Consider the following 13,630-nt stretch of genomic DNA (forward strand, 5'->3'; position numbering starts at 1 on the left):
CTAATAATACTTTCAGTTTTCTTCTCACTTAAGCTGCTCTGCTGAAAATACTCTGTGAGTTCAGACTTAGTCTTACAGTCACAGAGCAGCAGGAAGAAAACAAAATGAGTGTCTTTCTGTATTTTTGTACCATCAGAAGAATCATAAAAATAAGTTTGTGACTGGAAAGAGTCACAGAGATTATCTTTAAGGCTGAAACAACAACTCTAAAAGTCGAGTTTTGTGACATATTTCAGACAGAAAGATGGAGGATGGATTAATGATGATTGACACAGTTACTGTGACTTTAACAGATGTGACAGTAAATACTGTTTGTGTCCTGCTGCACATCACTCAGGTCAGCTGTGATGCAGATTTCAGGGTCATGCTCGTGTAGTTTGTAATGAGGCATATCTGAGTGGTTAGATATCTATAACTGTGACTTTTACTCCATGAAAATAATTCAAACTTCAGAGGATCGGTGAAGCAGAGAGACGCCATCAAAGTCAGAGAGCAGAATCAGCAGCTGTCCAACAGTAAAGACTGAAACAAGGAGGAGAGAGCTGTGAGACTGATGGAGACGATTTGTTTTACATTAACTCTGATATTTGATCACTTTGTTCAGTTAGAGTCGAATAACATGTGCAGAGATGTCGCTGTGTGACCGATGCACTCCAGTGGCTGAACAAACAGCTCTCCACGGGTTACAGTTGTGCCTCAACATCTCAAACCAGGTCTTCAGTTTTCTGCAACCACAGAGCATGACTGACCTCTGCCTGCATGAAATAATCAGCTGATCTGAGCTTCTTTTGTCTACCCTCTTTTTAACAGACCAACATCCATGACTGGGGAGAGTTTTTACCCTAAATGTCCTTCCTGGCATAAAGTGTTGCTGTAAGATCTACAAAATGACCCTTTGAACAGTCCTCTAATGTTTTCACTGCAGTTTGACTTTTGTCCAGCAGGTGGATTCACTGCACAGCAGGCTGTCAGTTCTCTGCAACTTCCACATAAACATGAAAAACATGAAGAAAAAAAACTTACACGGCACATTGTTTTGTTTGCTTTTTTATTCATTCAAATTTAAATGAATGTTACAGCTGCTGCTGTTGCTGAAGCCTGATTATAACAAACACTGAATCAAACATCAGAAACACTGACAGGCGTTTCTAATGTTTAAGAAACCTACAGTGAACTGAGATTTAGCTCACAAAACTATCAGTAACAAATCAATGAAACAACAATATTTCAATTGTTATTATTTATTTTATTTTTTAAAGGCAGCATGGAGGTTAAATTGGGGGTGATAACTGAAAAAGCTTAATTGTCCTTGTTTTTCAGCCAGGTTTTTGAGACTGCCAGGAGCAACACTGAAGGAACATATGGAGTCAGCAGCTGGCATATACAGTATCTCACAAAAAGGAGTACACCCCTCACATTTTTGTAAATATGTTATTCTATCTTTTCATGGGACAACATTGAAGATATGACACTTTGATACAATGTAAAGTAGTCAGTGTACAGCTTGTATAACAGTGTAAATTTGCTGTCACCTCAAAACAACTCAACATACAGCCATAAATATCAAAACTGCTGCCAACAAAAGTGAGTACACCCCTAAGTGAAAATGTCCAAACTGTGGCCAAAGTGTCAATATTTTGTGTGGCAACCACTGGAGTTCACTACATCTTCAGAGGCTGCCACTGGAGTCCTCTTCCACTCCTCCATGATGACATCATGGAGCTGGTGGATGTTAGAGACCTTGCGCTCTTCCACCTTCCATTTGAACATGCCCCACAGATGCTCAATAGGGTTTAAGTCTGGAGACATGCTTGGCCAGTCAAGTACCTTTACCCTCAGTTTATTTAGCAAGGCACTGGTCTTTTTGGAGCTGTGTTTGGGGTTATCATCATGTTGGAATACTGTCCCGTGGCCCAGTTTCTGAAGGGAGGGGATCATGCTCTGCTTCAGTATGTCACCGTACATGTTGACATTCATGGTTCCCTCAATTAACTGTAGCTCCTCAGTGCCAGCAGCACTCATGCAGCCCCAAACAATGACATCACACCACCATGCTTGACAGTAGACAAGACACACTCTCTTTGTACTGGTTTCCACCACACACCCTTGACACCATCTGAACCAAGTAAGTTTATCTTGGTCTCATCAGACCACAGGTAATCCATGTCCGTAGTCTGCTTGTCTTCAGCAAACTGTTTGTGGGCTTCCTTCTGGGACGACAGCCATGTGATGCAGTGTGCGGCATTTGGTCTGAGCACTGACAGGCTGACTCTCCATGCCTCCAACCTCTGTAATAATGCTGGCAGCACTCGTACATCCATTTTCAGAAGACAACCTCTGGATATGATGCTGAGCATGTGTATGGGCTCAAAATGTGGTCATAAATATTTTGTACTTGTAAATCAGGATTTGTATTTGTGAAAAGAATTTGTGTGTGCGTAAAAAAGATTTGTGTGTGGACTTAGCCAAAAAAACCCGTGTGAATCTCTGCAAGTTGCAAGTACGAATTCTGACCCTATTTTTCTTCCTTTCATCTGATTGGTCAATGTCACGTCAAGCACAAATGTAACAATCGAATCAGAGAACAGATGGGTTTGGCTGTCGGAGGGGAGCTATTTTGAACTAACCCTGCATGTTTTACCTGTGCAGAGCTGCCCCTTCGGAGCAGTGGTGGTGCAGAGCTTGGCCACTGGACCACAGATTGAAAGTCACTAGGGCTTGTGACCATTAAGCAAGACCCTTCACCCTGCATATAAAGTTAAATAATCACCGGTGACATATTTAATATTTAATATAATTTATGTGCGTAGTATGCATTTACCTTTGCGTTTTTTTAACCTTTTATTATCGTTTTAAAAAACATATGGACTACAATTCCCAGACTAAAGGCCGCTTTGTGGTGCGCATGCGTGAAAAGTGGGCCGCGCAAACCCATGCGAATATACCGCTCTGTAAAATGGCGGCGTAAGGAGGTTTGTTCAAAAACACAGAGCGGTGTTACCTGTTAAGGTGTTCAGCCAGACGTTACCTGGAGCTGTCAGAGCCGCGCGGAGGCAGAGACCGGACTTTACGTTACAGACAAGGTGCGTCACATTTACCTGTTAACAAAAAATCATTAAACGCCGGAAACGAGAGGAGCTCGTGCCATTAGCCTGCTGGCTAACATTAGCTGCTTGTGAGCGGCCCGGTTAGCTTGCTTGTTTAGTTCCGCGGCTAACAGCCAGAACATGATGTTAGACACCGGAGTGGACAGGCCAGGTGGCCTCGGTGTGTTCTCCGGTAATGGTAGGCCACTTTATCAGGAGCCAGTTTTTCAGTAATCGGAAATCTGAGTAAAACGTTTGTTAGAAAATCTCTCGGCTCAGGTACACAGGTGATTGATTATACCCGGAAAGAAGCGCTAACCGAATCAGGCTAGTTGATGGTTAACCCGGATAAAGGCTGCCTGACAGGAGTGCTTAACCCTGTGCATTTGATTTAGTTAAACATCAGCTTTCCTTGGACCGCACTAGGAATTCACAGGTATGTTTCAACCTTTACACCATCCAGAATATTCGAACAGCAGCTCCACCACAGCGGTTTATAGTCGATTAATCGGTGATTATCGGCCTCCGTTAATAACTAAACACCAAATGAAGCCGGGTTTTTGGCGAAAAGCTGTAAAGAATTTGGAGCTTTTTATCATTTGACGCACTACTTTCTTTTAGCAAAATGCTCAATTTATTGTTTCACATTTTGAGGTGAAACCTTTAAATGTTCAGAATAGCCATCCAAAGCTCAGATTTACACCTGTTGTTACCTGTTGCCTGTTCACTTGAATATCAGGTGTTTTATTGGAGAAAAAGCAGAGTGGTGTGTTCAGGTGAAGTAATACTGAAAGTAGGTGAGATAAAAGCTCAGGTTCAGTAAGTTAAGGTTCAGTCTGTGGGCAGCTTTGGACTAGGGCTGCCACGATTAGTCGACTAGTCACGATTACGTCGACTATCAAAATCGTCGACGACTGATTTAATAGTCGACGCGTCGTTTGAAGCTTTGTAAGATCACAAAAGACGCAGGAATATGTAGTAGGATTTAAGAGTGTAATAACGGACTGAAACAGAAGATGGCAGCACTGCATGTACAAGGATGCCAGCTGCCGTTAAACCCCGAAGAAGAAGAAGCTGTGTCCCAGAATTCATAGCGCGGCCCAGCTCAGTTTCCAACAATGGCGGCAGCTAGTTAGTTTTAATATTACTCTTATTATTCTTTCTGGGTCACAAAATAAACGTTTAACATATTTTCAGGCGGGAATGTAGCTGTGGAAACCTTAAATATCTGCTCAGTTTATCAGGACACCACATATTTTCAAAAGCGCTCCGACGTTTTCGGAGACGTCTGTTACCCACTAGCTCGATAGCTAGCCGGGGGCTAGGTCACTAGAGCCGTGAGAACACCAGACTCCCGGCAAATTGTTTTCAAACCCACCGCCGTCTTTCGCTACCCAGGTTAAACATATGAGTCACTTAGATAACTTAAAAATGTTATTGTTTGGCTTTTTTTTTTTTTTTTTTTTAGTATTTTATTTGTTCCTGAGTAAATCGGTTTGGCTGAGATTAAAGTTATAGTTTTTACACAGCTGAATAAACGTCAAGCAGACAGCTGATTATCAGAAGTGTGAGATGCTGGAGAATCTACTCCGGTGTCCTGTTATATTTTAGATAGCAAGGAGTTTATTAAACTTCACCGAAACAAACTATCATCTTGTCTTTATTTTTAGTTAGCACATACCTTAAACACTTAAAGCTGTAAGCTAATGATAGTTATATAAGAGCAGATGCTGCTGGTGCAATAAGCTGTACGTTTTACGTCCAATGGATGATGATCTGATTAGTCGACTAATCGCAAAAATAATCGGTGACTAGTCGACTATCAAAATAATCGTTTGTGGCAGCCCTACTTTGGACATCTGTGGATTCTTCCACAGATTTCTGTTCTGGAGCATTGAGCCAGATCTAGAAGATGAGCAGAAAAATGTTAACAGTAGTGATATTAACAAGAAAAGTCAACTAAAATAGTTTAGATTAAATAGTAATTGTAACAAACTGTCCATAAAATTGAGTAATTGTGCTAATAGACAAACTGAGCTCTGTTATCTGATTTACACCAGCTGGTTAATCAATAGTTATCAATAATAATCCTGTTTTGTTTTTGTGTTCTGAATCTTTTCTACTTCTTATTCAGTTCAATTCTGTAAAATGCTGGTTAAGACGCACTAAACCCTGGAAAAAAAATGAAAGAGAACACAAACTGAATTCTTATGTTTTGTTACAGAGCCAGTGGGATGGCGAAGAGGATCGCTGATAAGGAGCTCACGGACAGGAACTGGGATCAGGAGGAGGAGGGCGAGGAGGTAAGAGGCCATGTTGAAACTCTAAGTCTGGCTTCAGGAAGTTGGAATTATGTGAGTCTGACTTTCTTGTCCTCCTTCAGGCCGGGACGTTTTCAGTGGCGAGTGAAGATGTGCTTAAGAATCGAGCAATCAAGAAGGCCAAACGCAGAAACACTGGAACCGAGGTACGAGGAGAAAACCATTGTTTACCTGTTGCATCTGATTATAATCATGAAGTAATCTGAGTGTTTCCCTGTTTCAGAACGAGGGCAGTGGAGCATTTAAAGGCTTTAAAGGCTTCTCCTTGACCGCGGCGGCAAGCAGCAGCTCAGCTCCAGCTCCAACTCCAACTCCGTTCTCCGGGTTTGGGAATGGCGGAGGCTTCAAAGGCCTCGGCGGCCTGACGAATGGGAACAGCGGCACGCCCTCCTTCGGAGGTTTCGCCTCGCCTGCAGCGTCCTCGTCTGCACCTGGTGAGCAAAACATTGATCAGCTCGATCAGTTATTAATCGGAAACTATTTCCTCTTTATGTGCCATTCCATAGTTTCAGCTCAGATTCCTGTTCGTCCTTTGAATGTGATCCATAAATGAGCTTTCTTTTTGTGTTAAAATGTCTTCATTAGTTTTTAGAAGCTTTAAAAATGCTAAGACATGGACATGATGAGTTTATTGATCTCTTGTGGGTGTAAAATGTGTTCAGGATGCTCACAGCAGTTCATCTTTATGATCGATTTTAAAAAACCAAATTTTCCGTCTCTTTGTTTTAATAATAATAATAATGATGGATTTATATAGTGCTTTACAATTCCACTATTCATTCACACACTGGTGGAGGCAGCTACAGTTGTAGCCACAGCTGCAGACTGACAGAAGCGAGGCTGCCATATCGCGCCATCAGCCCCTCTGGCCAGCACCAGTAGGCGGCAGGTGAAGTGTCTTGCCCAAGGACACGACCGTCCGAGCCGGGGCTCGAACCGGCAACCTTCCGGTTACAAGACGAACTGCCAACTCTTTGAGCCACGATCGCCCCGTGTAACTCTCTTATTCTGCTTCCTTCTTCCTAAGCTGAGCTTTCTGCCATCACTAACACTTTCTCCTTCCTCGAAGGTCTGACGTTTAACGGGCCATCCTCGGCTAAACCCGCCACTGATATTGCCACCAAGCAGACCAATGGCTCCGCCACCAGTGCGAGTCAGAGCTCCAGCAGCAATAAAGAGTACAGCCGGCAGCTCACGGCGCTCAACTGCTCAGTGCGGGACTGGATCACCAAACACGTGAACGACAACCCGCTGTGCGACCTCAACCCCATCTTCAGGGACTACGAGCGCCACCTGGCCAGCATTGAGCGCCAGTATGGCGGCGGATCAGCTGAAGGAGGCTCCGAAGAGAAGAAGAAGCATGGAGGGACGCTGCCAGCCACGGCCGCAGTTCTTCCTCCTCCTTCATCTTCCTCCAGCAGCAGCTCAGCGACCTCCACTCCTGCTGCCTTGTTCTCCTTCACCAAAAACACAACGGACGAATCAACACGGGAGAAAAGCTCCGCCGCCGCTCCAATCCCTGCTGGAGTCACGTTCAACTTTGGCAAGAAGGTGGACAGCTCAGTTCTGGGTTCCTTAGGGAACAAATCGAATCCCCCCAGCTTCTCCTTCTCGTCCTCCTCCTCCTCCTCCAGTCAGACCTCAGTGTTCGGAGCTCCAGGATCAGCCGCTCCGCTGTCCTTTAGTGGGGCGAAAGCCGAGGACGCTCAACCCACAGGTCAGCAAAACACTCAAATACATGAAGTTATATCTAAGTTTTAAAGCTGAGATTCTGTCTCATATTTTTTACTGTGAAGATCAAATGGGATGAGTTTGGAAATTATTTGAAAATGATTTTAAATAGTTTAAATAAATCAGTTAAAACTTAATCAGTGCTCATTTTATCAGCAGTTTGAAAGACAAAGATTCAACATGAAAGGAAAAAACATGATGTGATTTATATTTATATATATATATAATTTTTATATTTTATTTAATTTTATTGATATTTTTTTTGTAGACGAAAACGGTGACGAGGAGTCGGAAGACCCGCCCAAGCCGGAGGTCAAAGAGGTGAAAGAGGACGATGCTTTCTACTCCAAGAAGTAAGTTTCTGAAATGTTTCACCCTGAAGCTGCAGGTCGAGCTTCAGCTTCACATAGAAATCAATCTGAAAAGGAGGAAACAGGAGCAGCGTTGTGCACAGAACTCAGAGCTGTGGTGAATACAAGTGAAGTTAGAATAAATGAATTTCAGTCAAATTATTTAATAAAAATTAACTTCACACTGCATCTTGAAGGTTATCAGGAGGAGGAGCTTAGTAATGCTTTTGAAGCCAGCTGGAGCTGATTGGATCACATTTTTAGACAAAGATGGAGGAAAAGGAGAGGGCTTAGAAAAAAGTGAGAAACTGTAGCTCTGTAGCTTCCAGCTGTTGGTTCAGCTTCTCATCTCCCTGGCTGTTTGTCCTTTCCCTGCACTCACGGAGTTCACCTCCTCTCAGAGAGGAGCAGACAGATCATTATGTTATCCTATTGTAGTCATGAAATACAAACTTCCAGCAAGTTTTAAAAGAACACAATGAGAAATGAACTTGACCTGCAGCTGATGGAGGAATCTCCAACCTGCTGTAAGCTTCCTCCATCTTAGTAAGATTTAGAGAGCAGACTTTAAATCTTCATCACTAAAAACCCTGAAAGTGTCCCATCGACTCTGAACTTTGTTTTTTAAAAATAATCCTGTTTATTTAATTATAAGTGATTTGTAATTTATTAATTTCTTGTCTGCTCTGCTTCCAGGTGTAAAATGTTCTATAAGAAAGAGTCGGAGTTCAAAGATAAAGGAGTGGGAACGCTGCACCTCAAAAAGACAACCGAGGGGAAAACTCAGATGATCATCCGAGCCGATACCAACCTGGGTGAGAGCATCGCGTCGACAGATTGATTTTATATAAAACATCTGATGTCATCACAATATTCAATCCAACTTGAGATTTTTTTCTTTAAATCAAACAAACACATTAATGTCAGAGATGATCAGGTTTAAAGAATCAAACGTGCGTGATGTTTGTCAGGATGGTCACTGTGTCAGATTAGTCCTAACAAAAACAAAGGGGACACAAATAGACTTTAAAGTGTAATCTGAAATAACACAGACCATTTAAAGTGGTGTAACCAATAACTGCTCACTTATAATTGTAATAAGCCGCATCAAACCTACAACAGTGAAACATTTAATATGTCGAGCTTCAGGTTTTAGGCCCAGAAACATCCAAAACACCTAAAAGCATAAAAATAATCCACATTCAGCAGCTTCCTCTTCATGAGGTCTGAACTGTGATCAGACTGCTCCACCTGCTGGTCAGATACAAGCACTGCTGCTTCAACAATGAAAACGGATCAAATCCTTGATGACATGAAAGGACTCGATCAGGATTACTGCAGCTAATCAACGATATCAAAGATAAAGCTTTAAATTGAGAGCAAGTGAAACTTCTTCCACAAACAGCTGGAAGATCTGGAACTGGTACAGCTTTTAACCTCCATTTTTATCAAACATCAAATCCACAGATTCAGAAATAATCTGCAGATTAACCAACAGGAATCGCTGAAGGACACTAATAAAATATTTCTTTGTACTGTATTTTCCGCACTATAAGGCTCACTTTTGTTTGTTGGACCAGCTGGTAAATAATGATGTGCTACATGATTGCTAGCGAAACAGCTGTGTTAGCATAACATAAACACAAAACACAAAATTAGAAATCTTCAAGTCACCAAATATAAATATTAATTTTAAAGCCGGGTCTTCTGCTTGTATAACGTTCTCTCCTCCTCCAGGAAACATCCTGCTGAACATCATCGTGCAGCCATCCATGCCATGCACTCGGGTGGGGAAGAATAACGTGATGGTGGTGTGCGTGCCAAATCCGCCCGTTGACGACAAGAACCCCACCACCCCCGTCCCCCTGCTGATTCGGGTCAAAACCTCCGAGGACGCCGACGAGCTCCACAAGATCCTTGAAGAGAAGAAAGCCTGAGCTGACCCCGCCCCACCTCCCCCAGGGTTTTAGCAGACTCCGCAGTGGTTTTAGCAGTGGTCATCCTCAGACTCCGCCCCCTCCCACGTGGAATCACTGACCTCTTCATCGCGCCGGTTTATCCACACACACATGCACACACCCCCGTCGTTTCCTCGTCTGATCACAACGAATTGGTCGTCAAACTGTGAATCATTTCTTTGAATCGTAACAATCGAAGCAGGTCGTCGCCTACATTCCCTCCGGTTCATCGCCGCCGCTGCTGTTAGACTCGTAGTGCTTCAGTTTTACGGTTTGAATCTGTCGAGTGACTGAACGAGTGACTTCCTGAGCAGTTTTTGGGGAGCGCTCTAAGTAACGGGCCAGTCGATTTGGTTTTACAAATTAAATACCTGCAGTAACATTTCCTCTTAGAGTGTGTCTGCTGAGTGTTTTTGTGTTATTGCTCTGGAAACTATTTATTGTGTCGGCAGAGTTTCTACTTGGAGTGAATGTTCCCCCGAAGAGCGCGGCGTTTATTCTCTGTAAACACAGACTGTCGTTTTCCAAGTGTCCTTTGTGTGGCCTTCAGCTCGGCCTTCCAGATGCCGTCATCATCTGAGAACATTTGTAAAGACATTTATTGGAGAATAAAAGGAAACGAAACAAGCGGCTCCTCTGTTGTCTTTATTTCTGCTTCACCTCCACAAACATCTAGCACCGCCCTCCTGACGGGCTGAGTGCTGAGAATAATTCCAGTTTAATAGTCCCGGGAGAAATCAAGCTTTAAACCAGAACTGCTGCCAACATCAGGAGGTAAAACTGCATGAAGCATCTTCTCGCCCGACAAGCAACCCAAACTCTGCCTTTAACACGTGAACATGAGGTAACACTTTCATGCTCATTCTTAGTTTTAGAAAACTCTTGCACTCGCTTCATTTCAGTGCAGTGATTTATTGAAGTGTAGAAACAAAAATGTAAAATACAGAATATAAGGCAAAAACAGTTTTGATGTAAGTACCTTTATTCTTCAGTCTGAACTTTGTCATCTCTGCGTCTGCAGGCTTCACAGCTCTTCTTTGGATAATTCTGTTTTACATAGAAACACAGAACTATCAGGTGTGTTTTTACTGCACTGGCAGTGTGTTTGGGATCATTGTGATGTTGCTGCTGATCAGATGTGTGTATGTTCATAATTCATCAGTTTTAATAAAGCTCACCTGATGACCTGTACATACTGAAAATGATTTCGATCCATCTCTCCATCAGAAGTTTTCCTCTGATTTTCAGTCCAGTTGTGTCATTTTCATAAGTCCGCCTTTCCCTGACACTTTTTGTCTTTTGTTTGTTTTTGTCCTCCATTTGTCCAGTTTACTCAGCTTTTAAGGACAGTGCACATCATGTATTGTTTTCAGTTTGCTGGTGCAGAAATATTATGTCAAAGTGTTGTTTGCTATTTTAATCTAAACCAGTGTTTCCCAACATATAGGAACCACGGCACATATTTCACATTAACAAAAATGATAATAATCACACGGCACACCACCAAACAAATGTCACAAAATGCATATTGATAATTTTTCCCAGCGCACCAGCAGAATCGGATCGATTTCTCCCCACTATACCAATTTTGCTTTCTTGTGACCACTACTCATGCTATGGGCTTATCTGGGTTGGAATTTTCTCCAGGACCTTTTTTTCCCCAAAAAATATTTATCTATTGCTATTACGCCCTGTGTTGTCGCACTCACTATGTAATTTCTTTGTCGCCTGTTTTACTGGCAGTTTGCAACCCATTTAATTAGAGCAGGAAGTTGTACTGCCCTCTAGTGGAAGAGAATGTAGTTGTTCTGCCCATTACACCGGTCACTTAAGAATCAGGTGGAACCAGATAATCTTCCACTGCATTTCATTTGGCAAACAGTGATCTAAACAAATGAGTCGTCTATTTCGTGTAGACACGTGAGTGAAAGGTCAGCGTTGTGTTTTAACACAAACACACTCCTGTGAATACTGTCGAGTATAAGACCTGGAAAAGCCGCCAGTGTCCAAAGAACTTTGAAAGACCTTCAGGAAGAAAAATGTAAAGAAACAGGCAGTGGTTCAAGACTTCTGCACACTACAGTTCCAGTGGTGGATGTTAACATGGCCAGTTGAGGTTGGCGTGTGTACAGTAATCCCTGTGATCCAAGGCTTCTAAGACAGTTTTTTTTTCTACTTTTGGAAGGAAAGTGTTTTTTTGTTATTTATTTTGGTGCCCTCATTACTACAGCCACACCTGGTCCTCGGCAGGCTTCCAAAAGCTGGTCAACCAGAAAAAACAGCTTTTGCAGAGGGTGTATTTAAAGGGGGAGGACCTAACACAGCATGTTTACACTGAAGGGCTTCACCACAGCTCAGTGTAACTGTAGTAAGTCCACCTTAATGACCTGTGACTGTGGGGCTGAATTCAGACGACTTGACATTGAGGTGTTTTTCTGCTAATGTGTATTTCAGTAAATAAATGCAGGAGAATGTACAGAGAGTCTGGAAACAAAGGAAGAGACAGAAACATGCACATTAAGTGTGTCTGTGTACAAAAGCTGTGATGGAAGCATGAACACGTCAACAGAAAGTTTAACAAACTGCTTCCAAAAAGGCTGTAAAAGCGTTTTACAGTGCAAACCGTCACAGTCCGTCAAACGTCTCTCACTTAAAGCGCTTGTTAATCAGCGTGGATACATTCAGCTGGAGATCTATAAACTACATCAAAAACACTGACACAAAGAAAAAGGTGCAATACGACACGGAGGAAAACACTCTGAGCGACGATGGCTTCATCTGAGAGCAAACCAATACTGATGACATCTGATCAATAACACCAACAGCTGATCTGACTCCACCCTCAAACCTGAAAACACCAGGTGTTTGTAGTACAGCGTACATGCAAATCATTAAAACCTCAAAGTGTATTCTTGAAAATTTTTTTTCCAATATCTAAAACTAATTTTAATAATGTAAGATGATAACATTACATCATTTTATCACAAACTTTGGATCAGAGTTGGAGTTTTTTCTCAAGGTACGACTTACTTTAAAAACAGATTCATTTTTCTTTGAAATTTTAGAGTAAAATTGATTTCACTTTTAGGAGGTTACTGAGATTTTCTCCATTCAGGAGGTAAAAGCAGTTTTCTTTAATAAATGCCCTTAAAACTAAAATTTTTACTTACCTAGACTCAGTTCAATTTTAGCCCCCCTCCCCTCCTTACAGTGTTGAATTTGTTCCAGTTTTCTTAAAACATTTCTCAGCTGTAACTTTTTCCAACATCCAAAAAGATTAAGTTTTCACAGGAAACATAGAAAAAGGAGTCGCTGTGAGTCACACAGAGTGATTCTGATTCTGGTGTTCTGATGATGCAGGTGAGGAGCAGGTGACGCTTCGAAGCCTGGGCTGGTTGGTGTGTCTAAAACGTCTCACAGGTGAGTTTAAAGAAACAGGAAGTGAAAAGAGGAGATGTTACACAGTCAGTGTGTTTAAGGCTTCGGGAGCTCAGAGGGACAAAAACCGGGAGTCACTTTAACATCAACAGCCGGCTGCTTCAGTTTCTTTTGTTCCCTTAAAGTTTCGTCTGGAACTTCAGCAGTTTTTCAAGTCTCGTCCAGTTTCAGCCGCAGGTTTGAAAATAAATCTGTAAAAAGTAAAAGCTGGTTTTTATAAGCTGCTTTTTTTCTTTTACCTTTTTTCGCTTTAGTGAGTCGACGTGAAAAGTCGAAAAAGTGATTTCGTATAAAGACGAGGACACGAGGACGGGGTCAAATACTGAATCATGGTTCAACAAGTCCTACTGAAATGATCCCAAACTGAACATGTCATCAGAATTAAAGCTGTATCTGTATTCAAACTCGTTTTAATTTGAACTTTAAAGTAGACTCAAAGATTTTGGACTTAAAATTTTAATTTTAGTCAAGTATTTAAATACTGAAATAATTTTGTGTAACAATTCATGAACTGCAATTTTACAATAAGTTTTATTTTTTTAAACTGAATATTTTTAATGAGCTTAATGAGATAATGCAACAGAAAGAAAACTCATGGCACAAACTTGTGAAAAATCTTAAGTTCTAAAGTTCTTTTTAAAAAATTTCCTTCAGCGCTGACGATAAATGCTAGTATTAAAAACACTTGTCATAAAGTTACCATTAAAATGTTATAGACGGGTTGCTTTCAATCATACGTACATACA

General features: G+C 41.8%; 1 protein-coding gene across 2 annotated transcripts; it reads left to right on the forward strand.

Moving 5' to 3' along the window:
* The first annotated feature begins 2,919 nt into the window (after positions 1 to 2,919).
* On the forward strand, positions 2,920 to 10,073 carry nup50 (nucleoporin 50). Of its 2 annotated transcripts, none has more exons than XM_085435844.1 (8): positions 2,920 to 3,083; positions 5,311 to 5,389; positions 5,470 to 5,553; positions 5,631 to 5,841; positions 6,477 to 7,124; positions 7,407 to 7,491; positions 8,185 to 8,303; positions 9,226 to 10,073. In XM_085435844.1, the coding sequence occupies exons 2-8, from the start codon at positions 5,321 to 5,323 to the stop codon at positions 9,423 to 9,425; spliced, it is 1,416 nt and encodes a 471-aa protein (XP_085291970.1). In that variant the 5' UTR covers positions 2,920 to 3,083; positions 5,311 to 5,320; the 3' UTR covers positions 9,426 to 10,073. The 2 variants fall into 2 exon arrangements, with proteins under 2 accessions (XP_085291970.1, XP_085291971.1); XM_085435845.1 differs by lacking the exon at positions 2,920 to 3,083 and adding an exon at positions 3,139 to 3,522.
* Positions 10,074 to 13,630: the final 3,557 nt, after the last annotated feature.

Source organism: Copadichromis virginalis, linkage group LG17 (genome assembly GCF_057382275.1).
Source record: "Copadichromis virginalis isolate Kocher_CV1m ecotype Utaka linkage group LG17, C_Virginalis_male_GT1.1, whole genome shotgun sequence".
NCBI classification, from domain to species: Eukaryota; Metazoa; Chordata; class Actinopteri; order Cichliformes; family Cichlidae; genus Copadichromis; species Copadichromis virginalis.